Below are 27,710 nucleotides of genomic sequence, written 5' to 3' on the forward strand. Positions count from 1 at the left end.
GGCAGTCGCGCTCGGGCGGGCGGTGGCCGGGCGGGGAGCCGAGGGACCGAGCCCCGGGGCCTGCATGGAGCTGCTGCCGCTGCCTTCTCCTCAGTGAAAATGTTAGGTGTGTTTCCCCTCTGACAGGAAAAGTTAGTGCATTGCAAAAGAGCCACGGGCAAAAAAGGACCCATTCCTTTAAGGTGACGGTGTTTAAACCCAAACACCGACGTTATTAAGAGTAGTCATGTATCTTTTAGTTGCATCTGAGAGGAAAGTGGACAGTGGAGACGCTGAGTGGCTTTCCCAAGGCCAAAGAGCATGGTAAACTGCGTTGCAATGACCATTTCCTAAGGGATAACAGTAATTTGAGAATTTTTGAGTTGATTTCCACACAGGGATACGTTTCAATATGACGAGGGGGGCTGAGGCTGCAGATTTTGGGATGGCAAAGGTTGCAAACCCATCAGCACGTACTCTCAAAGCATCTCCCTGTCCTGAGGTAGCAGCCAAAATCGTTCCAGAGGAGTCAGGACCTGCTGGTCGAATTAAACATCAGACAAAACCAGGAAGTTGCAAGTTTGCAGGTGTTAAATATGGCGTGGTGCTTTTGACAAGAAATCGACTGGAGTCCATGCCGCCGGACCAAAGCCAGGCCTGAGCCGCTGCTTGCTGCGGCTGCTGAAAACGCCACATGCCCTTTCAGCAGCTGGAGACCATCTCCCCCTGCCCCACACCGACCAAGTGATAAACACAAAGTGAAAAAGGTTTCTTTTTTTTTTTTTTTGGAGCCCTTCCAAAGCAAACACAAACATTGTACAAATTTATTAATTATGCCCCATTTCCGCCTAACTTTTCTCTGCCATTAGCCGTCTCCATCCATTGCTTCCCCAGTGACTGCTGACAAGGCACCCAGCACAACAGAGCTGAGAAGTAGGGAGCTGGTGCTCCTGCCCTCCCTGCCTGCAATATCCTGACTCTGGGCGGGCCACAAGTCTCTAATAAAACAGGAATCCATGAAAAAACAAGAGCAGTGCCTCCCTGGCTGGCTTGCCGGCTCCGTCCAGCCGCTCCTCCACACCAGAGACCAGGCACCCCTGAGCTCAGCACTTGGCCCGTTGACAGGGAAGTCTCCGCTTTATGTTCCAGCCTTGTCTTGCTATAGTATGATTTCTAGCCGTGTGCTGGTTTCTTTAATACAGTCAGTGACTTTAAAACACTCTAAAAGTGTTTCTTGCAGGGGGTTCTACGGATGTCACCGCAGGCTGTGTGGCATGAAAAGAAAAAGCTCCTATGTTTGCTCTGCCATGCTCCTGCTATGGAGGAGGCATTTTAGGCATAAACTCTTTTGGCAATTTAGGAGACAGATTCAACACCTCTTGCCCTGCAATGGCCTCCATGCTTTGCAGCAGCTCAGGGAAGTTCATGGCTGAACTGGGACCAGCTAATTTTCCCCTCTGCCAAAATGTGAGGTGACCCTAGAGAGAGGGAGTTTGCTGCCAGCCAAAGGGTTTCCAGAGAGCAGCTGGGCAACAGCTTGCTCACTTCACTGTCCATTATGTCTGACAAGCCTGTGATAAACTTGAAACAAGCCTCCTTAATCTGACACCTCCCCTTATCTCCTCCCCTGCCTGGTTTTCCTGTCTGCAGAAATAAATTCAAGCACGAATTCATTCTACTCCCACAGGCAGCTGCATGCTCCTTGGCACAGATGAGGATGGATAAGAGGTCTCGGAGCTCTTCCAGGGAATCTCATAGGAGACACAAAGAGTCCCCAGCTACACAGAGCAAACGAGAGAAGAGGGAGAGCAGCAGAGAGGCTGGCAAAGGAAGGGGAGACATAAAGCACGACAAAGCAAAGGAGATCAAGAGCACCGCAGGGACTGATGGTAGGGTGCACACATCCACAGTGGTGGATGTGGATGATGTGATATCCGATGAAGAAATGGAGGCAATGGCGTTGCTGGACAGTGAGCGGCAAGAGGAAGGTATGGCTTATAGAAGGGAAGGGGATGGAAAGCTATGGGCTTTTTGATCATGTGTGGGTCACAGTATGACTCTGCTCTCTGCGCGCTGAACATCATCACACCCACCTTGCACAGACATGTAGTTATCCTCAGGACAGGATATGGGAGACCCCAGCCAGCCTCCCAGCCAGCTTCTGCAGTTAGTCCAGGCTGATCAGCACTGTCTAGCAAAGCAATGAACTTTGCAACAAGCGGTTACACCCCCAGCATTCTTCATGCTTCAGCTCACTGCTCCCCAGTTCTGTTCGTGTTCTATTCTCTTCTTTTTCTTGCTTGTCCTTCTTTAGGTGGATGGAGTTAGCCTTAATGCCAGCTCACAGCCCAAAGAACGGCACTACGGGGCAGAACTGTGCTTCCATGTCAGCAGCTCTGCTGCCCTAGAGTGACACAAAGGTTCAAACTTGCTCCTGTCTCCCTGGGAACTAATTTTTCACAACTGCTTCTTTCTGCCTCCATTACAGGAATCCCAGCTTGTGAGCGGTGCTATAGTGATCACCCAGGTTCTTGGGATCTGAACCTCTCTCAGGACTTGGTGGCTCTGCAGAGAGCTCCAAAGGCAAAGGAGCAGGGATGGAAGGGCTAGAAGGGATCCAAAATGGGAGGGATGTGGGGATACTAATTTCACTGCTGGAAAGCACAGTCCACCCCCTGGGTTTAGTTACGCCCAGAAGTGATCTATCTATTTTCATGCCATATCTGCAGATTTTCCCTCAGGTAGGAGCACAACAAAAGGCAGCCAGATCAAGATGACCCACACTCACTTTGGGGAGATGTAGAAGGTAACGTTCATCTGGGGCTGACCACCCCAGTCAGCCTCCAGCACCTTGGTGCGACTTCTGTAGAGCACGGGGAGATTTCAGCGGCACCAGTGGCTTAGTCCCACTGCTTTAGGGAGCTGGGATGACACTAAAATCCTATTCCAAAAGGACCTGAGATGCTCTAATAGGGAAAGGCACTTCAGGCTGTGCATGTTGAAAGCTAACTCTTATTTACAATCTTCCTCTTTGCCATTAGCTTATCTTTGCAGATAAGCTTCTGGGATTCCAGCTCAGCCAACAAGTTGCCCATTCCAAGCCTTTCAACACTGCTTGGTAGCCACTGGTCTTCAAGCTAAAGGCCGGTCTCTAGTCAAGGCACTATGAAGAAGCCTGGCTCAATTTCTACCAGTAAAACAGAGGCAAAATCTGTCAGTCCATCCTGGCAGCTCCTGGCCACCTGGGGCAGGGAGTATTCTTTAACACAACTTCAGAGAGAGCCAAATGGTTTGCATACACCGGGTCTAGGCAAAGGACAACGCTGAAGCTGATCTGTGCAGGCATTTGTCAGGCCATCAGTATTTTTGGAACAGTCCTCTCCTAAAACAGTCATGCTGGATTTCTCCCCAGGTGTAAAGTCTCCAGGTCTGGGCATCTGTGAGTGGTTTCTGACCATCTTGTCTTTCCTGTTCGTCGTAATGACCTTCCCCATTTCTGTCTGGTTCTGCATGAAGGTGAGAATAGTCATGGGGCCTCTCTAGGTTTAGTATTTGGTGTCTGATGTGGATGTACGTAACCCACTGGTTCGGCACGTGTCAGACATGAATGTAAAGCTTTTTTGGTCTAAGGCCCTATTTACACTTTGATTCACCATTAATTTTGACTTATGCTTTATCACATGTTGCTGCCACAGAGGGTTGCACAGGGGTCCAACCATTACCTATCAAATACTCCTGCTGCAACATCAGCAGGCAGGGGCTTAGGCTTCTCTTCAAAAAAAAAAAAAAAGCAGGTTCACTTTCAAACATAATCTTCAGCCTGCCAAGCCCAGAGATGGCTGCATTGCAGTAGCAGGGTAAATAGGTTCTGCATAACAAATTTTGAGAGATTGATCTCTGCATTATTAGCAGATTTTCCCCTCTTCCTCCCCTTTCCTCAGATTTAGAGCATAGCTACAAATAGGCATATTTTGATTCACACTTCTCAGGAGATTTCACGTGCATCTTGTTCTCAACAAAAGTGTCAGTATTATGGCTCGGATCTTACATGTGTGAGCACATGAATACATGGTTCCCTTGGAGGCAAACAACTAACATGCAAAACTTTAGCTCAGGGTGTTCAAGTTTGGCCAGGCTATAAGGCAGCAGAATGCTGGCCTCATGCTGGGAAACCCTGGGCAGCTGTAACATGGGCTACTCCCACCAAATCTCGGGTTGGCACAGGGCTCCTCAGATGCTGCTCACACACAAGGCCAGCCAGCAGTTCTAGGCAGGTTCTCTGTGGGGTAAAGGGGCTTCCCAGAACAGACATTCCCCTGTACCGGTGAGGCCCCTTTGCCGGCCCTACAGATTCCTCTCCAGCCTAGCTTTTGTTTCCCTCTACAGGTAGTGCGGGAATATGAGAGAGCCATCGTTTTCCGACTTGGGCGTCTCCTTCCTGGCAGAGCCAGAGGGCCTGGTAATGGTGTTTACTGAGCTCCCTCCAGCCATGTTGCTCCTCTTCTTCATGCTCTACCAAAGCTCACATGCTGGTGCCCTCCAAGCAGGCAGAGCAAGACAGGAGATGGGATGTCTTTGTTCCCTTCCTCTTAAGGGCCAGCAGCTTCTAATGGCTTTTCCCATCACTGAAGCAGCCTCAGAATTTGAGCCTATGTATTGCTGTTCCTTCGTAGTTCTGCATGCCAAACCCTCCCCTGCTCTCCAGAGCAGGAGAGGCAGTTTCTGTGGTTCTGATGATCACCAGCTGCCTTTCTGTTCCTCCCACAGGCCTTTTCTTTTTCCTACCCTGTCTGGACACATATCACAAGATAGACCTCCGCCTCAAAACCCTAGAGATCCCCTTCCATCAGGTATGGCTGACACCCTCTCTTTATATTAATTTTTTGATGTCTTTAATGTTACACCTTACGCTTCCAGCCTTCATCCCTCCATAGAAAAATGTGAAAAAATATCTCAAAGTAAGCCTAACACCTCAGAAAATGGAAGGCAAAAAATTCACCATAGTGAACTTTCCTCTTTTTTAAAACTACTGCTTTTAATCCTGTTCAATTTGACAAGGTTTAGTGGTAAGATACACTGATAGGGAGTGGCTGGGCCAAAGATACCAGACCAGGTTTTTTTACCCACCACACTGAGGAGTGCACGCAGTGGGGACAGGAGCTCAGACTAAGATCTTACAGTGATGTCAGGGTGATACTCTGCTCCTGTATAAACCTGGGAGGAAGAAAGTGCTAAACCCTTCCTTCTAACCCTTAAACCTGCACCCTCCCTAGCCACAGCCCCTCTTCTCCTTATGGGACGTGTTGTCTGTGCTGCTGCATTGCCAGTAGGACTGTCCTTGTCTGGTAGCATCTGCAGGCTCACCCCCATGGTGTACAGCAAATCCTTCTGGAGATAAATAAGCGAGCACATGCCTCAGCTGTGCTCTCGGAACGGGAACGGACCAGGCAGCAGTGGGCAGGGGAACACAGCATAGGATGATGACCTACTCACAGTCCCTAGCCCAGAGGCTGTACTGAGGAGACAGACACAAAGATGCTGCTGAGGGAACTGAGATCCAGAGGCTATATAGTTTACCCAAGCTCAGTCAGTAGCAGAGGTGGAAATTACAAAGACTTAACCATTTAGCTAGTTTTCATCATTCTTTTAATTGTGTGCTTTCCTATGCTACCTTAGAGTTGTCAGAACCAGCTCCATCTCCCGTTATGTCTTCTGCTTAGGTGGTGACCAAAGACATGGTTACCTTGGAGATAGACGCAGTCTGCTACTACCGGTTGGAGAATGCCTCTCTTCTCCTCACCACCCTGACGAGCATCTCCAGTGCCATCCAGCTGCTGGTGCAGACCACCACCAAGCGCCTCCTGGCACATCGAGCCTTCTCTGAACTTCTCTTGGAGAGGAAGAGCATCAGCCAGGAGATAAAGGTGCTTCCACAGGGGGGAGACAGCAGAGCAAGGGGTGAACTGAGGCTCCAGAAAGGAGCTCGGGTGATCAATCCCTCAAAATCACACACACTGGTTTGCAGAAGGATACAATAACAACATGTGTCTCCTTCACAGAAAAATGGGGGATTTTTCTTCTGTTTTTTGACTTGGATCACTTTAGGGGAAGGATGTGGGCACTGCAGGTAGCCATGGTGAGTAGCAGACAGCACAGTGTGAGGGGCATGAAGAAACCACTTAGAGCAGCTTCATCAGTGCTTTGTGATCCCCCAGCTTCAGTACTTACCCCAGAGAGGAGACTCTCACAACAAATGTGTGCTGCAGCCTAAGTGAGATGCCATAAACCCGGCATACATGGGATCTCCAGCAGCAGTTCTCTGTGGCCATGACACACATATGTGAAGATACTAGTCGGGAGCTGAATGTTTCCTCTGGAACTGAATTGGTTCCACGCTTGAACCAGTATGGACTAGTTAAATCATGCTAAACCCCTCGGGCAAACACAAATAGGAAGTGGGGGAAGTAATTTTATTTCTGAGGGGCCTCACACAATAGCACACAAAACCTAATAAATCAGCCTTACAGTCCTGCAATTAACTGCCTTGAATTAATGTCCCTGCACTGTCTTACTTCCTCTAAGGGGCCTAGGCCAAGGCGGGGTGTTCTCCTCATGCTCTAAAAATGTTCCTCTTCACAGGTGGCTTTGGATGCGGTCACAGGCTGCTGGGGGATCAAAGTGGAGAGAACAGAAATGTAGGTAGGAAATGCTGGCCCTTTGCGAGTACCTGTCACTGCTGCCTGTCCCTCTTCCTGCCTCTGGCTCTCTCCCTGCAGCTATTCTGCAGAAGGCAGAGCCTCACCACTCTCCTTTCTGTTTTCCCTGTCCCTTTCAGCCTCTCCCTCATCTAAAACTTCCACATGTGAAGACTGTGTTTGCTCCTGCACTGACACCTGGGGCAGGATCCTTAGGTGGGATCTCCTCACCACTTCACTGCTGCTGCAGGCAGAATTTGCACCCAGTTCTGGTAGCCCAAGAGGTGCAGCGAGCACTAAACCCTCTGTGTCCCACTCTAGATCAAAGGTCCCAGGGTCCTAGCACTAGTAGGGTTGGGCTTATCACTCAGAAGCCCATGCAGAAAGGTGGGACTTGCTCATCACGTAGAGGGCCATGGAAGAGAGAGCCAAGTGATGAATGAGTAAATCTATGAACAGAAGGAAATTCCTGTGCCTGTCTTAAGAGCAGTCTCCCAGTGGATTCTCTGCTGTCTCACAAAGAATGAGCTTAGTCTTCAAGCCTCAGAGGCACAGAGAGAAGAGGTCTCTCTGCTGCCTAGTGATCATGCAAGCCTGGTCATTAGAGAACCAGGCTGGAAAAGATGGGTGGGAATTGAGGTAGAAGGCTGAAGTGAGACACACAAAGAGGGACACCCAAGGAGCAAAGAACATAAGTGAACTCTTCTGCAGAGACTGACTGATGAGCCTATTCCAAGCCTCAGATTGACCATCCAGTGCTGCCAGGATAGCCCAGAGCCTAGCTAATCCCTGTCCTTTCCTACCACAGCAACAACGTGCAGCTGCCTGCTGAAGTCCGGCAGTCCCTGGCTGTGGAAGCGGAGGCCCAGAGACAGGCTAAAGTGCGGGTATGCCAGCTCTGAATACTTCTCATCTCCTTCCAAAGCATCCCTCCCTCCTTTCCCACCCCTGGTTTGAGGTCCCTGGGACATGCTGCACAAGGATACAGCTCTGGGAAGATACGTTTCCTTTAATTCCTGTCCAAGAGCTGTGTCTAGCAAGGGGAGCTGCAGCAAGAGTCTGGGCCAGCCCAGTGGAGTGCCAGATCTGGTACCTGTCCTACAGGGAGGACAGAAAGACACACAAAAAGGTCTGGGGTTATCCCCGGGCCCACAGTGATCCCCATGCAGATCTCTTCCTCAAGGTTTCCCTCTCCTCCAGGAGCCCAGTGCAGGGCTGTCACCACTGTCACATGACCTTGCTCAGCCCAGGCTGCTCTCCATCCCTTGCACTGAGCTGCTCAAGAGCCTGGGTAAGGTTGGTGTCCAGCACCCCTCCCACAAGCCTAGCCTGGGGGCTGCCCTCTCCCATGCTTTTGCAGCAAGGGTATGCCCAATTGTGAGCCCTGATGGGCCTGGTAAAAACAAGTTAGACATGAGCTCTCAAACTTCTGGGAGCATCAAGAGGTCTAGTACACACCGTGATCTTCAGACAACAGGAGTCTTATAATCATAGAATAGTTTAATAATCACACTGTCCCTGAGAATTCCCTCCCTCTGTAATGAGCAGTCCATGCCCCGATACTCCCATCCTCACAGAAACCTTCTTTATTTCCCTGCTTGGTAGGTGATTGCTGCCGAGGGGGAAAAGGCTGCTTCTGAGTCCCTGCGGGTGGCAGCTGAGATCCTGTCCAGTGCCCCTGCTGCCGCCCAGCTCCGTTACCTCCACGCACTGCACTCCCTCACTGCAGAGAAACCTGCTGCTTTCATCTTGCCCTTGCCTTTGGATGCCATGAACCTGGTCTCTCCGGCTACCCACAGCCCTCCAGCAGTGAGCAGCCTCCTCACAGACACCACAAAGCTCCCAGAAAGCCCAAAAGACAAGAAGGACTCACCCATGCTCTAAGAGGTGTCCCAGAAATGGTTGTCACACTGCCCCTGGTCAGTCCTGTTCAGAGAGGAGCAAGAAGGCCAGCCTACCACCAGCAGGTCCTGGTCTGGAGGCCAGAGGGAAGGCAGCCCAGGCCTGTCATATAAAGTGGATTGCACATGAAAGAAGACTCTGCTTGCTTTGGAAAGGGAAAAACACAGAGCACAAGGAGCAAGGCTGGCACATATGTCAGCAGGGGGTTGAAGGGAAGAGAGTTGTCATCGCTTCCCCTCCACAGGGCCAGATGCACCTTTACACCGCTGGGGTCTGATCCATCCTGCCCCATTACCTGGGCAGGAAGGACAGACTAGCCCCTATGTACTTAAATGCCCCCCTCCCCAAACTGAAGGGCCGGGCAGGGTGGGTGGGAGCCCCACAGTCGGTAGGGGAACAGGAAAGGGCTCAACACGCAGGCAGGTTGGTGGTGCTGCCAGCCTGATGGTTCTGCAATGAGGGAACGAGCTGGGTCCCACACCATGGTCCTGGATATAGGGTTTCGATCACCACTCATGCACACAGACATACATAAACAGGGCAACCAAGGTGTTTATCCCTAGTTCTGAAATAGGAGGAAAAAGAGGAGGAGGAAAGGGCAGCCTTTATGGTTTGGCACTTCCCTGCAAGGCACATCAGCTGTGCAGAGGAAAGGCAGGCTGTGCTGCTGCTTGCTTCCACGGGGGGGTGAGGCAGGACAAGTCTCAGCTGCTGGGCAGCTCTGAACTGTTTAACCAGCTCCCACTGAGCAGACAAGGGGGAATCTGGGGAAGAGCCAGCAGAGAGCCTCGAGAACAGTAATGCTTTTGCCTGCTGCAGCTGCCTTGGTAACCTCCACGCACAGCGAAGGAACAAAGTCCTCAAAACTCCTATAATCCTCAAAACTTCTATAGATCTTTCCTGCCAAAAGCTTTTTGAAATGACCGGGAACCTACAGGTACTGCAATCCCTTGGCAGAGATATGGACCACTGTCAAAGGAAATAACACTGCACTTGATTTCTCTGATCCTGGTGCCCCTTGGGTGGATATCAGCTCACCTCCTGCCCTTTTACTTGACCTGCAGCATCTTCCCTTGCTCCAAAGCAGACCTCTCTTGCACAGCCATTCCCAGGCCCAACGTTCACCCCCAACGGTGGCCTGTAGAGGCCAAGACAGAGGGCACTTTGCAGCCCTTTTCAATTGCCCACACAGTAGCGGGCCATTATGCATGTGCCTAGCAGGGGTCACTCACTCTTGCATTTTCACTCATTCAGTCTGTTTTTGCCTACTGGTAACACACACATTGGCACAGGATGGCCTGCAGGTACTGGCTTAATACTGCTGCAAAGGACAAGGATCCCACTTCCACGAAGTACCACGTATTCTGTATTGAATGAGCCCCTTCAGCTCCCTGAAGTCCCCTTCTCAATACTCAGGGCTCCCATAATACTAACTCTGCAAGTATTTGCCAGCCTTTTTACGGCAAGGACACCCAGCAAACCAGCCCCCTTACAAGTGGCTGGGAAGTGGTAAAAATCCACTGGTGAACTTCTCAGTGATCACACGAGCATCCAAGCTCCAGGTGTAACCTCACATCTAAATCATTCTGCCACTGCATCCCTCTCAGAAGAGGGCGGCAGGATGGCTGTGGCTCCTGCTTGTGTGTCTGTAATAGATCTCAGTAGGGATCTGGTCATGAAAAACTAGCTTTGGGAAGTGGAACAGCTCTGTAATCTTCCACTGGTGAACATGAGCTGTGTAGTTACTTCTTTAAGGTTGGTTCTTGTTATTTCTCATGCTGCTGGAATAGGCCTCTCTTTCCCAACCTAGGGCAAAAGGCCATAATACCACAGAGAGTGAGCTGCAGATGAACCTTTCTCTGAACACTTCTCTGGCTGCATTTCTAACTCTGTGTAAAACGATCCATCCAGACTGAGATTCCCTGGCACATCAAGGACCAACACCTCAACAGATAACGTCTCAAAGGAACAACAATTAGCCTGAGAAATGACTGTCAAGAGACATGCAGTACTACGTCAGGGCACATGCATTACCCTGTTTGCACTCGTATCTGCAGAAGTCAGGCTTTTACAGCGCTCAGCTTTTTCAAGCATGTAACTTCCCTGCAGTTACAGAAAAGGCAAATTATAGCTAAGAGCATTCTCAGTTCCAAAGAGCGTGCCTTGTTCCAGCAGGATCTTCTCTCTTTTACATATACAGAGCTGGCAGAAACTTGTCATTTTACCTTCAGGAGATATTACATTCAAAAACCTTGCAGAAGGAAAACATCATTTAAAAATGTACTTCCAGATTCGTGATATATGATATTTCCAAAGTAGAATTTACTCTGAGGCAGTTGGCAGGGTTTGTCTGAGCTGATGTGATTCCTGATAGTTTCACTGCCTGCTCTTCCAAGCTGAGACTGGGTCAAATTGCAGAGTCATGCCAAACCCAGGCAGGTCTGCTGGCCTTGCAGAACTTTATAACTCTACAGACTGCCCTGGGTTGGGGACCCAACAGAGGCAGAAGTCTCAGGTGGCCACCTCACTGAGCACTTTGGCCTGTTGAGGCTGTATGGGTACTGTGGATGGGAAGCCAGGGGGCTCGGATGCCAAACACATCACAGAAATCCCAGGGAGATGGAATGTTTAAATGCCACCCCAGTGCACTGAGCTTGGTTACAGGCAGTTCTCCTGTGCCAGCAATTTGAGAAAGATCTTCAGGATCACGAAGCTGCTTCAGGCTTCATGAAAGAAGGACAAAACCTTCAAAAGAAGAAAATTCAAAGACGAACAAAAATTTGTCCATACAACTCTGTACAATTTCTTCCTAATCAGTCAGCTGGTAACTAGATCATCTGAAGCCCAGAGGATGAAGGAGGTACTCATTATCAGATACACAACCAGGCCATGCTGGCACTGAGAAAAAAAACCTTGATACAAGAGGAAAGAGGTGCAAACAACTTGCATGATCCAACAGGGTTGAGGATGAATGAGACAGAGCAGCAAGAAGAGATTGATGAACACGAGCAGGAGCCAAGTACAGGGCGAGGGGAGAAGGGCATGCAGGCAGGAGAGATGTGGGTAGGAGAAAGTTGAGGTAGCAATGGTATTACAAGGAAGACAAGCTGTAAACGTATTAGAGCTGTGGGAGGAGGTAGAGGACAAGCAAGACAAATGTGGAAGTGGTAGAGCCAGCTAGAACAACAGCATAACTGCTGAGATGGCACAGAGATGTTGGGGTAGTGGATGAAGAGTAAGGCAATGCATTGGGGGTGAAATGCTACTATGAATGGGCACTAAGAAACTACACAGGCATTGTTTTAATATTTCTTTTTTCTGGATCCCTTGGACTGGTCAGAGGTAGATGCTTTGGGACTTGAACAGGCCTTGACTTCTGAGACACTTTCTTGGAAACAGTTTTCTGAAAGAAAAACAAAACAACAAACCAAAGCCATTAAAAACACTGCAGAGTAAATATGTGCCCAAGGCACATTCTTAAACGAATCAGAGCGTCTCCTCCCACTGATGTCAAAGAGATAGGATATACTGAAGGACTAAGGGAATAAGTTTTAATTTTCATTCTTTCTCCTTCTCCACCTCTTATATCTATGCAGATCCAGTTGAGAGAGGACACAAGGAAATGCTTTCCCACAACAAACGTGCAACCTAAGGAACACCGTGCCACACTGTGTGGGAAAGATCAGTGGGTCAGCAGTGTTCAGATAACTCCTGGAGACAGCAGTAATGTCCTGTGCTATAAACACAAATGGTCTGTGGCCTCTGAGAGTGAAGGGACCTGGAAAACTATTTCTTTTCTACCCCAAAAACAGTGATCCTAAACAGATCTTGACTGTAACAGGGAATACTCACAAGGAAGATGAAACCAATTACAACTATCTCCTAGATATAGATGCTGTGTCATATGTCAAAATCAAAGAAAATTACTGTCTTTCAAAAACAGACCACATTCAGCAGTTCTTTCTGTCCCGATCTAGAGTCATGGTAAAAGCCTCCTTGCCTGGCCTCTGACAGAGAGTCTAGACAAAGCCCTAGGATGTGCCCAGGAGTAGAGAGTCCTGCACTAAACAGGAGATGAATGAGGTGCCCTCAAAGATTGCTTCCTTCACTGAGTCTAAGAGAGGGTTCAGAATATTGATTCTCCTGACCTTGCCCTTCTTTGTGTGTTGCTTCTGGGATGACTTTCTCCAGCTCACACTCTAGCTCTTTGATTCTCTGCAGAGCTTCTTCCAGCTTCTCTTCAAGACTTTCAGATCTCTCCTCTGCATTCTGAGCACGGATCTCTGTTTCTCTGAAATGCAGAAGCAAAGATAATGATGAAACCTGAAATATAAGCAACTGCTGGCAGGATACCTAAAAGAAAGATTTAGAAAGCTGAAGCATTTAGTAGGATTGACTGACTCTATAAAACCCATTTATGGTTTCAGAGAAGGGCATTCTTAAAAGATCTATAAGGGACTTCATGGCATATCTGTGTAAACCCTGCAAGTTGAAGTAACTTTGAAACTCAGTGTTTGCTATCAAAGGGTGAGATGCTGATCTTCATTGCGCAAGAATAAATACAGAGCACAGTCAATTCTATTAGCAAGGCTAATGAGATAGGCTTACCCTGGATAATGCAAGCTCACAGACAAAACAAGAAGTGTGAGGGAATGTAATTCAGAATGCTCAAGCCTACTTAAGCATGGAAGAATTAATTAGCAAACACAAACCTTAATGCAGTTCTGCACGAGCCACTTGGGTGTCCTTTCATCGTGTTCCCCACACTTAGGCACAATATTGCATGGCTGTACTTACCAGGCTCCTGGGCACTAGCAAGCCCTGGAAGCACATAGTTGCATTCACATAGCACTCTGGAAGTACTAACGGGACCTGAAGTATTAAGAAGTCTTGCAGAAAACCATCATGAGTACCTCTACAATGTACCTCATGAGTACACAAAATGGAAAATCTGCACACAGATGAAGGAGAGCTGACGTGGGTCATGTCTTCAGCTAACATAAATCACAGTCAATGGCCCAAGACAATCAGAATGGAAGGAAACCCAAAATTAAGCCAACAGATATCGGATGAAGCAGAACCCTATCAGAGAGCAGAACAGGCACTTGCCTGGGATGAAACCCTGCCTCGCTCATGCCTCCAGCACAGGACCAGTACTCACAGCAGCTGCACTTGCAGATGTTCCAGCATTGCCAGAGCTTCAAACTCTTTCTGAGAAAAGGGAGTCGACGACTTTGTAGCAGTCATCTCCCTCTGGTTGGGAAGAGAAAAACCTTCTGTAAGTGAACGTGAAACCAACAATGCTGCATTTCATCTGTGGCATGTGCCTGGTTTGGTGTTGGTGTCTCAGTGCACAGTCACAACACAGACAAGAGCACAGTATCAGCAAGACATGTAAAATCAGAGGCTAATTCAGGCACTGAAACAATCTTGGCATTAAAAATAGACTAAAATGCTTTTCTGGCTCAGACATAAAAGTCTTACTGGTTCATAGTTTTGTGTTGTTGGTGCATTCACTGGGTTACAGAGGTTGGAGATGGCTGTAGCCTGACCAGGAGCAAAAAAACCAACAAAATAGTATTTTGAGAACAGAAAGAGGCAGCTCCTCACAGCATCCAACAGGCATAAGTCAGTTTTCTTCATCTGAAGAAGACAACCAGGGTTTTTCTGTAAAAGTTACTGTTAAAAGGGTCCTACTCTAAGCTTTGGAAGTTAATTGTGATTTCCAGGGATTAATTTCTGAAAAACAAATCAAAGTCCATAAAGAAACACTCCTGTGTCTCCCACTGTCACTCCGCACTATCTGCCCACCTCTAAAGCATGAAGGACAAGGCACACTCAGCAATGCAGCATGCTTAAGGAGTGGGACAATCCAGTGACAGTTTGCTAAAGGTTCACAACTTCTGTGCCTCTAGGCTCCACTCTGGATGACTGATTGGCCAGGGAATGAATGCTAAAGGCAGGCCCCTATGAATTCTGAAGAGCAACTTTACCAAAGAGCACTGTCCCAAAGGCGGGGATGTGGCAGTAATGCATGGGTCAAGAGGACAAATTGTGGCTGTGGTAACTGTGCTAATGATTATTTAAAACTGCAAGAAGAGAGGAGTCAGTGGGAACAGCGGCACCTTGCACTGCCCCAGCAGGTCTGACACAAGTGTTAAAGAGGGTCTCATAACAGAGTCTGAGTAGACAGCAAAAACCCAGCTCCAAATCTCTGCCAACAGGCTAAAACCATTGGTGCAGTGGAGACTCCTACCCCTGTAACCGAAATGATGTCTGACTTCAGAGACTTCAGGTGGATGTTGGAGTCATGCCCTACATATCTGATCAGGTCTGCAGTAGCTTCATTGTCCTCAGTCAGATAATCCATACCAGCACCTGGCTGCTGCCAAGAGAGAAAAGGAACAAGAAATAGGAGATACCGCTAGCCTAGTGGCATTCAAGGCCATGTTTCATATCGCATACACCAAGCAATAAATAAAAAGGCCCTGCTGGAAAGTAGCATATTGCGGCTACTACAGTCACCTGCATAATAGCCGTTTCCACCTTTACTTCTGATGTTTCTTCCTCTGTTACGGGTTTCCTATTGCTGTTGGCATCTTCAGCTTCAACCTCTTCCTGAGTTGAAGCAATGATAGTATCCTTAAGTTTAAGTTTCAACTGCAATTCCTGTAAGGCACCGTAAAGACCGGGTTAGTAGCATGCTCCCTTTGTCCATCCAAATAACCTAGGCAAAGCTCCAGGTCTCCAACTTCCTCTTGCAAATATTTAGACTTGGACTCCAGCCACGTAGGAGGTCCTGAGTATGAATATATTTCAAGTCACAAATGAATATGCTAATTACTGAACATTACATAGGCAGCCCCACTGTGGCATACCTGCTTTGTATAGGCCATGGCAGGGAGAAGAAGAGAGGCAGCACTGGCTGTACACTGGAAGTCATGAACAATGTCACTTTGCTTGGGGGTTGAGTTCAGAGCTGATGCAAACAAATTGCTCAAGACAATAAATCTAAACCAATTTCCTCATGATCTGAATTTAACCTCTTTTGTATGAAAGTAGACCAAGGCCAGGCCAACCATCTGTAAAACACATCTATAATTGTCACAGGCAGTCTCAGACATCCATCTAACCACATAAAGAATTAAACCAGAAGTTCAGCCTGGTCTCCTGGGCAAGGCAACCACTGTGATTCCAGCCAAAGTCCACCCCAGTGGGTGAAGCAAAAGCTATCACACGCCATGGGGAACTGATCTACCAGTGGGGTAAAGCCATCTAGCTCCACTGAATCTCTGGTTGTGTCACAGACCTGCCCTCCCAAGAAACACTGTGGTTTTTAATCAGTTTATAGTCATAACACCTCATAGTCCTAGCTGCTGCTTTGAGTGCTAAACCTTCCCTCAAACTGAGCTGTAACTGCTTCCTTAAGGAAAAGTTTTGAAGCGGATCTTCATTCAGACTGGTTCAACCTAGAACAGCAAATGCAGTCTCTATAATACCTCTGATCCAAAGAGGTTTCTCAATTCTTCTAAATCCAGAAAGGAGACTGGAGTGCCTTTGATCTCTGAAAGGAGAAGACTACATGCTTGAATCCAATTACAGCACTCAGTCTGGGAAGACATAACAGAAAATTATTATTCAGAAGAAAAAAATAGATGTTCTCATATTCATTCAGTCAGTTAAATAATTCCAGTTTTCTGTCTTTATCTGTTCCAGAGACCCATCTGCACCCTTCCATCCTCACCCTACAAAGGAAGATACATTTCTCCAAGCTTTCAGACATGGCATCTGTCACTGGCTAATCACTCCCACCAGCTAATTCCTTCAACAAGCTCCTCCTCAGGCCAGTGTGGAACATCTCTGTCACAGCCACTGCCCCAGCCCATGTGGGGACAAATGAGTGTAAATCTCAGGGGTTAATTTTTTGCTCGCTAAGGTAACGCAGAACAGAAGCACAAGTATTTTCAAACCCTGCAGAGAAGCTTCTTCCATTCCTTGAAGCAACACCATTTGCCCTGTGCTCAGGGAAGCCCTGGGCTTCAGGAAGGGTCTACATGTCGCATTTCCAAAGCACAGGCAAAGCTTGGCTCAACAGTGGTAGCAATTAAGAGCTTTACGTGCAAGTGTAGAATACGCAGGTGCAGGTGGGTCATCTGCAAAAAATCTCAGTGGTGTCTGTATAAAGGTATATTGCACCAAGTACCTCCAGGAACTCCTAAGCACCACTCAAGTCTGGATGTACATGGCTCTGACAAGCTTTGAACCAGAGGTGAATCTACTCTCACTCATATGAAATAAATCTCGCAGGAGAGCACTTACATACGTACCCTGAAACAGGGTAAGGAAAATATTAAAACTGAACATGACCTGACCCAGGTTTATCTGCTTTCCAGGACTGTGGAGTCAGTAGGAAACTTGGGGGACCAGGGTAATCCATCGGAGTAGCAGGAGTCTTCCTCCTCCTTGAAACCCTCACATATATTTTTCTTGACCTTTTACAAAGCAAACGCAATCTCATCTACCCCAGACCTAGACAGCTAGAAAGGCAGGCACCTTTTACCTTGATCTTATTCAGCTCCTTCAGCTCAAAATCAGCTTCTGGATCCATCTCAGACCGTTTCTTTCGAACAATGGCACTGACAATCTCATGGCAGGAGCTGTAAAGACACAGAATGTCATCAGCCCTGCAGCAGTGCCCTCAAATGCTTTATTCCCTCCCATCGGGAGCCTGTTGCTATCAGCAAGGTACAGGAGTTGTTTGTAGACCTCTGCACTAGAGAAGTCTCCAGAAGAGCATTCCTTGTCTGCTCCACTCACGCAACAACCTGCCGAACAGCTTGTCCATGCCAGTGCTGTGTTAACCCACAAAGGACATGTGAGCACAGATCCTAATCAGGTGGAGGCTTTGCTCCAGGTGAGCTGGACTGCAGACTCACTGCTTGTACTGCCCTTACATCCTCAGAGGTCACCCTCAGGGCTGTGGGCAGAGCCCATGCAATCACAGATGCCAGCACATTTTATAGCAGTACTAGGAATAAAGCAGGCACTGCCATTCTCTTTAGGTGCTCCTGTCCTATTAGGAACCTACAAATTCCATTAAGGCCCATTTAGGACCTGGAAAGATATCCAAGAAGAATCAAATTGATGGGATCTCTTGCCATGATCGATCTCTTAGCACACTACGCATTTTTTCTTGAGAAAACCCCTTTAGGTGAAATTGAAAACCTCTGCTGATACCTGACTATAGAACCACAGAGATTGCCCATCTCCGCAACCAGCTCTTCAGCTCCATGCTGCAGCTTACAAGCCCTCAGGAGTCTGAGCTCCTCATCCATCTCGGTGTTTGACTCTTGCTGCTGGGGACGCTCCCAGGACAAGCGGTCTGCTGTCATGTGTCTCAGCAAATTCACCAGCCACAGGGTCAGGTTTCTGTGCAGTTCAGTCACCTGCAAAAAACACCAGAACAAATCTAAACCAGTAATAAATGACTGGTCTTGCCAAGTGGTCTGAAGTCAGTGCATTGCACGTAAGTCAATGTCCTACCTAATTCAATTTGCAAACTGACCTAATGACAGAAACATTTATTTTTACCACTTTTTTCTCCCATATTCATTCCCATTATGAACACATCTTTTCCTACTATGGATCTATCTTTCTCCCAGTTCTTGTTTAGTATCATATGCTGCTTATCAGCCATGTGGTGCTCTCTCATGTCCAGAATTCAGTGACAAACCAAAAATCATACACCACACTTACAGAACATTTAAAAAATGCATAGTGAGAGCCTCTAGTCTACAATCCTGGGAGAAAGAAGTGAAACCACAGGCAGCTAGCAGCCACAGCAGCTCTCTGAACAGGAAATACCAGTGTTATTCCAGAGGAAATGCTTGCTAAAGATGAAACAATAAAATTGTGTTCATGCACAGTATAGGAGACCTTACAGCTATTTTTAGAGGAGTTCTCTGCTCCTTTGGCTGGAAGACAAAAGCCACAACGCAACTCAAACAGGAAAAATGTGTCGAAAGAGAAACAAGCATTCCTCACAACTGTGCTCTGGCCAGATGGAAACGAAAGGAAAGACTAAATACTTAGATATAGCGCTCTTATCCCTAGCAGTTTCAGGCTTGCACTTACTTTTTTGTTAAGATGCATGATGTTTTTCTCAATCTCATTATTCATGGACAGAACCCATCGCTGAATCATCTGAAAAAATTCTCTAGGTACCACACTGAAAAAACCAAACAGAAATCCAGCAACAAAGTGACCTCTAGTGCAACAGACCCGAGGATCTCAACTCTTCCTTGAGTTGGACAGCAAGACACCTCTTGCTGTCCAACTCAAGGAAAACGACATGTTTTAGTACACCTTATGCTGGAAACACGACACAGACTTTTTTGTTAATGCTATAGTAGTGGGCAAACTTGGCATTTGCAAGTAATCTCTTACACATACGGTATGCATATGCTCTGCAAATGATTTATTTCTTGATGATAATTTACCATAGACAATGGAGCACCATGAAGAGGAATAGGCCCCCACAAAACTGACTGTAAATGAATCACATGTTTCAGGTTTTTTTCAAATGTCAAGATTTCCAAAACAGGTGGCAGTTCTGAGGGAGACGGTGATGTTCCAGGAGCATTATTGAAGCCACCAACTGTTTCCACATACATTGCCAAATCAAAGCAAATGAAAGGCAGTCACCAATCATTTTAACGCTTCAGCTGGTCACATTTATCCCACTGCCAGTTTCCTGTGCCAGGGTCCCCACAAAAGAACATTGCTGTTTTCTTACAAGTGTAGTTTAATGTACAAGGCCAGCCCGGACATAATTAACACCTCTGTCCTTACGGGAAATGCGGTTTCTTCTCACTCCCAGCTTCATGCAACTGGCTGGAGCCTATGCAGCTCATCACTGCATCCACCTGGGCAAGCCACGCAGGAATCTTGTGATAAAATGCCTGCAGCTCAGCTTCGTGCATGCCGGAACCTCGCTTCAGCTTTTGCACCTTGAATAACCAGTCTTCCATACTTCTCACCAAGGCTGTCAAAAACCTAACTGTGCCTGCAGGGGAAGAAAATACAGACTTTTAATTACAATTCTTTCAGCCAACAAAAACAAAGTTGAATTCAGAGAGGGATGCCAAAGGGGATGAACAGCCTATGTGGGAACTGGCTACACTTAGGACTAAGAATGAGCTGTTTAGTAAGCACTGAATTCAAAGCAACCTGAAAGAAAATGGGCTTGATTTGAAGCCCTGACTTTCCCTTTTGTCTTGGCAGATGTGGCTGCCTCGTTGCATAAAGGCTTAATGTAACTCTCTTTAAAACAGCTTTGCAGTTACAACTTGATTCTTCAAAGATGTAGATGATACAGTATGCACAGATGTGCAAAATGCCTGGACAAGGTCATAAATTACTTGTTCATTCACTCATCTGGCATGTGCTGATGGATATTCTCTGTTGGGGAACATGCTTGAAATGTAACAATGCTTGCTATTGACATCCAATGTTTAAGCTTTCTTTAAATCCTGGCCTCTGCGACATCTTGTAGCAAAGATGACGTGTTAAGCACATGGAGGTGACGACAATTTTTTTAGTATTTTAATGATTTTGATGCATGGCGCAGTTTCCCCACTGTACAGCTGTGGGCTAGAGCTGGTTAACTTCTCCTCTGGATTGGGAGAAGTGCCATGAAGCAGCGTTGGGATGTGCAGACCGGTAAGAAAAGAAAGTTACCCTTTGTAGGGTGGAGCCTTTCAGAGCACACTATGGGAGCCCCACAACCAGGCATTAACTTCTAACGACCAGGAGGGCAAGAAGAAGTAGTAGGAATGATATTATTTACATTTTCCTGCCATGCAACATCAGCTTAAGAGCAAAGAAGAAAAGAGGTGCGTCCCAGAAGGGCATGCAATGGGGGAGAACAGTCACTTCTGATTGCTTATGTGTGATTTGGCCCTATTAGGCCTTATACAGTGTTCTGGATCCTTATTATATAGTGACTTGCTTTGGGAAACATTGCATTTATCTTATAAACTTAATCAAGTCCCCAGCAAAAGAGGAGACCTAACTGGAGAGGTCACTCTAGTCCCAAGTGCCAATTTTGGAATCAAAAGCATCTTATTCTCACAATGAAGGTACGCTGTGAAGGCTTTAAGAGGTGGTAAAGGAAGACTAAGCAAAGACCTTAAGCCAAACCTTAAAAATGTCATATAAGTCCTCTCTTATATCTCCTGTCTAAAACAATCTCATATCTCATTGTTCTCTCTGCATCTCTAATCCTTGTCATCAAATACTAAATCCTTTGTATTTCTGGCACATGCTACTTTGAGATCAGGTAATCAGATCTTGCAAGATAATAAATACTTCAGGTAACTGAGAAATACTTCAGGTAACTGAGTGCAGTAACCAGTGCCTTACAGGTCAAAATCACCATGTTATCAGTATTGTCTCTTACCTATCCTTTATAATCTCTTCAATTTTCACTGTTTCTTACCAAAGATGCAATGTAAAGAGAACGGATTCCTTGTATTTTCCACTTAAAGGCCATTACATTATAATGTAAAAATTAATCCAAGCCATTCAAAATACACGGCCTTGTATGGATCAAGAGAATACCTTTCCTGTGGTCCAGTTCCCAAAGCCTTTGTTAAAATAAGCAAAAATCCCTTTTTCTGGACTTTACTGGCTGAAACAATTTTGGATCGGATGTCTGCACTGTGCTGCCTAGCCCTTTGTTCAGATCATGACTAAGTATCAAGGCTTCTGACAATCTGCTGTTAACTTTTTGCCGTGCTGGTATCTGGACAATTATGGCCCCATTCCTTCTTCTTTCTCTCACTTTCTAACAAGAACTACCGGGAATATTTAATTCCTTTAGCTGTCTCTTAGGATGGACAAACTTATCATTCTATCTTAGCTCCTTTAGTAGCCTGAAATATAACATGTAGCATAAGGTAATGTAGGGAAAAGCACAGGATAACCCAGAGTGAAAGAATAAGATGACAGTACAAGAAACAGCTTAGCAAACATGAGTAGCGGTTCCAGACAACACAGGCTTAGTTTAGTTTTATTCTGCTAAAAGAAAATAAGATGATTTAAAAAACAGAGATGAAAGAATTCTGAAATCAGAAATGAGTCAAGGTCTGGCAGAGGCAAAGGTTGAGAAGGTTAGTTGCAAATTACCCAACAAGTTTTTGTTATCTTACACAGGACATGATAGCCTTATATCAGCAAAGAAAACATTTATTTCCATACTTTATTGTCAGGATAATTCAATATCTAGATTAAGATAACTTTGCATTAGTGATAAGGTAATAAAAAAAAAGTATTACCCTCTGAGACAGTGTCATCTGGTTAATGATCTCCAAAGTGATGTTTTACTTTGCATTTTAAACATCCATTCTTTCCTTTTACATTTATTTTCTTTTCCATAAATTATCCAAATAATCACAAACCGCCCACACTCCCTGTGAACGTAACACATGACTTCCCTGTGTCATGTCTGCATTGCATGTTCTTTGAACTGTATCACATTTAAAATTTCAGATACTCTTTTTGCGTGTGGCTGTGGGTCAAGTTTCTTGGAGTTTATCCCTTGAATGCTCTCGATTCCCAATACCTATCTGGGGGTCAGACTTCAGCTTTGGAAAAAGCCAGTACAGATTATGTCAACTGTCCTTTATTACCTGCTACTTTCCTGGCATCCCCAAGGAAAGACTGAACTGCAAAATTGGCCATTCCTTACCATTGTTCCCACTTATCCTTATATTGTATTGGTGGTAGAGTTCACCCGCCGTTTGGTTTATTTCTTCCAGGGCAGCGTGCTGTGGAGGCAATGCTCCAGCAAAGTCCCGGTGTCGATTCAGCACTGTTTGTCCCAGCTCCGTCCAGTGCTCCTGCAGGCTAGCAGTACTTCTGAGACTTTCGGCCTTTCTTAGGTGCACCTCCCCTTCATATTGCTCTAAGTCTTCTTTTAGCATCTGAAAGAAAAGTAGCAAGCTTGCCATGCCCCCCAGAATTGGGCTACCCCTTGGCTGCAGCAGAGAGGTGATGGAAATCAGGTAAGAGAAGTGTGAGGAATCCATCAGCATAAAGACATCACAGTGAGTAGATAGAACAATATGTTGGAAACTTATTGGTGACAATTCTGACCACTTCTGTGGATTAATATAATTTATCAGTCACCAGAGCTGTCGGTCAGACAGTGCTCAAATGCATGACTAAGTTTAATGCACTGACTGAACTATGGTATTGGTCAATTATAACTTCTCATGTATAGACTCTAACCTTAAGCTTCAGGACAAAAGATTTGAGCTGATGTGTTTTCATTCACATTTGTGATGGGCATAGATGCTTGCTGGGGCTCAGCTAATGTGGTAATTTGCTAAGCAGATACCACTCGATAATATGTGCAATCCCCCAAAATCTTACATTTATCAAGCTCTTGATATCTTGTAGGATTTCATCCAGTAGCTTTTCATTCATCGGAGAGGAGCTAAAGCAGTGGGAAAGAAGGGATGAGAGCTGAGAGAAAAAATTCCTTTAGTAGCCAAGGCAAAACCAAGAGTCGAGATAGATATTCTATGCATACTAAGTTTGTGATACAAATTGTAACTCGAAAGACAACTAAAAGCCACTAGGCTCCTCTACTCAACCAGAGATTTTTTTTATCTCACTCAACATAACACAAACACTGGGTGTCAGTTAAAGAGAATGTATTTCCAGCAAAGATGAAAATCAAATTCAAGCTCATATTGAAATTCAGATATTAACTCTATGATTGAAATCTATAAAGTGATACTTTTTGTTAATGCACACACTGTGTATATTTCTGCATTTTGTACTTGCATTTATGCTTTGTTTTATTTAACATATCACATTGAACTAAAAAAAGCCTGCAAAATATAATCACCTTCACATACAAAATGACTTTGGATTTGAAATATCACATGTCTTGAAGTCTCATGTATCTGTACATGAGAGGACTGAATGCTCTATTGAAGCATTAATGCATATGCATTCAAGTTAAAATGAACCAAACTAAATAGAAGAATTCTGTTATAGCACTGACAGCTGCAAAAAGGACACTCTGGTTCACAGCAGGAGTGTACAATCCTTGCTCCACTGAATTCAACCACAGACCCACAGCATCACGGAGTTACTGTTATGGACCTGATTATCAAAACACGTATGTTGAGCAGGAAAGTAGAGCAGTGACGTATGTGCACACTGCACCAAATCTCACCGCATCTGAGAGTCCATGCATGCTTTGCACCAGGCTGGTGAGACCTACTGTCACAAGGCAAAGGTTGAGGGAGTTGACTGCTACCCCCGTTCCCTCTGGGCCACTCACGAGTCACTGCAACGGTAGCACTGAAGCCACTTGTTTAAGCTGCTGCAGACAATTTGCAGTTTCCCGTGGCTGGACTCCTCAGAACGCTCTATTTCTGCTCCAACACGACCCAACCTCTCCCTGAACTGCTCGGTCTCTTCCTGCAGATCAGCCAGGTCTCCCGTGTCCTGCAGGCATTGGGCAAGAGGGTGGGAAAAGGGACTGTTGTTGTGATTGTTCTGATCTGAGTTGGAGGAATTCTCCCTTTGGCCTAGCTATTTTGAGATATGTACATATCAGAGATCTGGGAAATGTCTGTAATTCCACAGCACAGCCCTCACAAACCCTTTGAGACAGGACTAGGGTGGCTTACCCTCCCAAGCATGCCAGAACTGAGCGCTTGACTCCTTGTTGCTTGTATGCTACCAAGAGATCGTGCAGCCCCATAACTATGAGGCCAAAATTACACTAGCCTGGATCTGTTTTGGTGTTATGGATATGGAAGGGGGAGAGGGAATAAAGCCAACAAAAAAAAGAGGGAAATGTGGGAAAAAAGAAAATTTTGAGGTAGAGAAAAGGAGACATGGAATAAAGAGAGAAAAGCAGAGAGTGAACACATTCAAATTTTAATGCTCATTTGAAACTAGATGAAGATTTCAAAGTTCAAATAACAGCCAAAGTACCAAATGCTTTAGCTGAGAACCAGAGCGCTACATAAACCACTTTGAACAGGTACCCATCCCAGGCAAGTCCCTACCTTTGAGGCCAAGAGGACTATGAAATGCCTGAGAACGTTGGTCAGCATCTTTCCACTGACATGGAGCCTGCGAACGAATATGAGCTGGTTTCTGTCTACTATCTGAAAAAAAAGATTATTATTTGCCCTGTTTTCTTCAGAGAGGAGAGACATTAACACAGGAGCTTTGCCATCAATGAAATGGAGCTCAGGCAGTTGAGTCCACTTTCCTTACAAATAAAATTCTGATCTCCTGGACAGCCCCAGAAGTTCTGCTAACAGATTTTAAACTTAAACGGGATAAAGTAGCAGATCGCAAAGAAGGGGGACACACAAACAAGGAAGCACAGGATTAACCAAGAATGATATTTTGTGAGGAAGTGTATGGAATCTGGATACAATATTCTAAATTATAAGGAATAGGAAACTTTTTGGTCAAACCCATCACTGAATGGAAAGATTCATTCACAGAAGTTCTTCCTGCACAGAACCTGGAGATTCGTACAAAAAATGCTGTGCGAATTAACTGGTTTCCATTTAAAAAAAAAAACAACATGTGTGAAAAATATAACAGATCTCAGGAAATGAGGTCAGGGCAGGTGTGAGATGTGTTACTGCCCAATTGTACAGAACAAAAATGTTCTTTGGGTTGAAATCTGCCCTTGGAACAAGTCTGCTAGCTTTGATGTTTCATACCTTGCAGCACGTCACAGATCTCAGGCACCTACCTTCAGAGCCAGGTCATATGCAGCTGAGCTCCAAATGTCTCTCTCTCGGGCTAGCAGCAGAACTTGCTCTTCCAGTCGTCTTCTCTGTAGCTCATATAACTCCCGATACTCTTCCAAAAGTCTCGAAGAAAAGACAATGAAATATGCTCACCTGTTTCTCATTCACATTTACTGTCTTTCTCCCAGTTCCTGAAGCTTTTTCTTAGACATTTCCTCTCCCTCCTTCCTTCCTCAGTTCCCGCACAGCCTGTAAATCCACAGGTCCTTTTCCCCAAGCGCCTACAACACCTTTCTGTTGATATTCCCATTGTGACATGGATTCAGTATGAATACAAATCTCTGTAAGCGAATCTGTGTGCCTAAGCACTCACCACAACTCTGATACCAGCCACCTAAATCCCTGATTTCTTAGGTATCTGAAGATGTCCACAGACCCTTAGAAGTTCAGAGATGCAGGCTCTGCTACACTATGATGAACTCACCAGCTGTGAATGTGGGGTGAAGAAAAGGGAATGCCAGCACCTGAGCAACAAATGCAACTTTCATGACTTAAAACTAGAAATGTTTTCAACATCTTTCTATCTCTTTGAGGGGTTTAGCATTTATAGCAAAATAATGGCATTTTTCATAAACAGCCAGGCTCTCTTCTGCAGAAGGAAATCAGCCCTCACTTCTCCTTCCCGACAACATCAAGAGAATGAAACCAGCATGCTGCAGAAATCTCCCAACCTCAACTTTGAAAGCAACTTACTTTGCATTCACCTTAGCCTCCCACATGTCTGCGGCTAGCTCCTCTTGGGCTTTTTCTGCTTCTTTGGTCACCTTGCGGTCATGTTCTCGTACCTCACGCAGCTCACTGAAACAGCAGGGAACAGACTCATTGCAACTTAGCCCAACCCAAAATTCTCTTAATCTGGCAGACACAGACTGGTGGCCCCCCCCATGCAGGGCTCTCTTCCTCCAACACAATCATCTCAGTGTGGGGGTGAAAGGCATCTTGAAGACCTCCTCTTCCCATGAACACACATCGCTCCAACAACCCCTTTCTGCAGTCCCGCACCAATGAGCCTCCAGTGTGCTAAGGAAAGGAGGTGGCTTTGACATTATTTGGCACTAAGAGGGTTCAGTGAGAGTGCGAGGAGGCTCGAGTGTGGTCCCTGTAGTTCTGCTTCAAATTGTAACACTATCTTCCTGCTCCAATGGGAGGAAGATTAGAAAACCAAACAAAATCAATGGACTAAGCCTAGGGCATAGAGATAATTTCTTAGGATCAGGCAGGACTCAGACCTGGCCAGCTGTCCTACAGATTCTTTAAAATAGAGTAGTTCTTCTGTAATATGTCTGTCGACCAACTGCTGTGCCATCATTCTTTTGTAGAGGGTCTTCATCTGTTCAGGAATCCGCTCCAGGAGACCCACGTACCTCTGCCTGCAGTAAAAAGAGTGAGAAAGGATATTTACCTGAGAGTGTAGATTTCTCTTACCCCATCTGAAGATGCTTTCCTTTCACTGCACAGGAAGCTAGAAGGCAATCTTTTTAGTGTTTAGACCGGGGATCTTAAACATTCTGGAACAATTTAATTGCTACAAATAGTGGTAAATCTGAGCATGGGATCACTGGCCGTGAGGGAAGTACCAGCTCTTCTATGTGTGAAAACTTCCACTGAATGTCACACCAATAAGGTGCCCACACTGTCAAGTATGGTGACAGTACCACCAACTTCAAGCTCCAGGTTACCTAACAGAGGCTCGTTAGCCCCAGTTGTTAACTAGGCAGGGAAATCCTATTTCACTCCTGGCATCAGCTCCCATGCCAATTACCTCACGACAGGTGAGCTTTGCTGAGCAAGGACATGAGAACAATCTGCAATAGCTAATTCTGCTCCCTAGAGAACACTGCCATAAATCAAGACGGGGATTAAGGGTGGTTGGCTAATGACGACCTGAGCTTTGAAAGCAGCTGTCCTCTCTCCACACAGTCCACGCTGACCTGACGAATCAGCTCATGGAAAACAATGTTGTAGATGTTCTGCTCCGCCTTCATCAGCTCCAGCGCATTGTGCAGCTGGAAAAACAGGCAAGAAAAATCACATCCTTGCAGAGCCTGGCAAGCCTACTCCTTTAACAACAGAGGTTAGCACAGATCTCTCACTTCTTCTGAGGGAGGTTTCCCTCTAAGGACAAAACACTACTAAAGGTATAAAGGAGAAGGGAAAGAGCCATCACAGGCATGCGTTCACAGGTTCATTTTCAAACATGTTATGCACTATCCTAACTACCGTTCTGTCAACATCAGGGGAGCTTTTCTGCTAATTCCAGTTGGAGTTCCTGCTG

At 46.0% G+C, this 27,710-nt stretch overlaps 2 protein-coding genes across 2 annotated transcripts in view; one reads left to right on the top strand and one right to left on the bottom strand.

The window, feature by feature from the left end:
* Positions 1 to 1,690: 1,690 nt before the first annotated feature.
* On the top strand, positions 1,691 to 8,558 carry NPHS2 (nephrosis 2, idiopathic, steroid-resistant (podocin)). Its single transcript, XM_010294849.1, has 8 exons — positions 1,691 to 1,967; positions 3,392 to 3,495; positions 4,366 to 4,438; positions 4,747 to 4,829; positions 5,700 to 5,903; positions 6,619 to 6,674; positions 7,483 to 7,561; positions 8,280 to 8,558. The coding sequence occupies exons 1-8, from the start codon at positions 1,691 to 1,693 to the stop codon at positions 8,556 to 8,558; spliced, it is 1,155 nt and encodes a 384-aa protein (XP_010293151.1).
* Positions 8,559 to 11,878: 3,320 nt separating this feature from the next.
* AXDND1 (axonemal dynein light chain domain containing 1) overlaps positions 11,879 to 27,710 on the bottom strand; it is a 20,178-nt gene continuing 4,346 nt past the window's right edge. Inside the window, exons 8-25 of the mRNA XM_010294851.1 lie at positions 27,320 to 27,441; positions 26,665 to 26,805; positions 26,129 to 26,233; positions 25,378 to 25,498; positions 24,671 to 24,772; positions 23,935 to 24,101; positions 23,013 to 23,076; positions 22,327 to 22,561; positions 19,428 to 19,641; positions 18,711 to 18,804; positions 17,814 to 18,022; positions 17,137 to 17,233; positions 16,076 to 16,186; positions 15,096 to 15,245; positions 14,833 to 14,958; positions 13,738 to 13,829; positions 12,725 to 12,867; positions 11,879 to 11,979 (exon numbers count right to left, since the gene is read on the bottom strand). Of these exons, the coding sequence (XP_010293153.1) occupies positions 11,879 to 11,979; positions 12,725 to 12,867; positions 13,738 to 13,829; positions 14,833 to 14,958; positions 15,096 to 15,245; positions 16,076 to 16,186; positions 17,137 to 17,233; positions 17,814 to 18,022; positions 18,711 to 18,804; positions 19,428 to 19,641; positions 22,327 to 22,561; positions 23,013 to 23,076; positions 23,935 to 24,101; positions 24,671 to 24,772; positions 25,378 to 25,498; positions 26,129 to 26,233; positions 26,665 to 26,805; positions 27,320 to 27,441 (2,394 nt within the window). The remainder of the gene's footprint in view (positions 11,980 to 12,724; positions 12,868 to 13,737; positions 13,830 to 14,832; positions 14,959 to 15,095; positions 15,246 to 16,075; positions 16,187 to 17,136; positions 17,234 to 17,813; positions 18,023 to 18,710; positions 18,805 to 19,427; positions 19,642 to 22,326; positions 22,562 to 23,012; positions 23,077 to 23,934; positions 24,102 to 24,670; positions 24,773 to 25,377; positions 25,499 to 26,128; positions 26,234 to 26,664; positions 26,806 to 27,319; positions 27,442 to 27,710) is intronic.

The sequence above is a fragment of the Phaethon lepturus genome, unplaced genomic scaffold (genome assembly GCF_000687285.1).
Source record: "Phaethon lepturus isolate BGI_N335 unplaced genomic scaffold, ASM68728v1 scaffold17379, whole genome shotgun sequence".
In the NCBI taxonomy this organism is placed as follows: Eukaryota; Metazoa; Chordata; class Aves; order Phaethontiformes; family Phaethontidae; genus Phaethon; species Phaethon lepturus.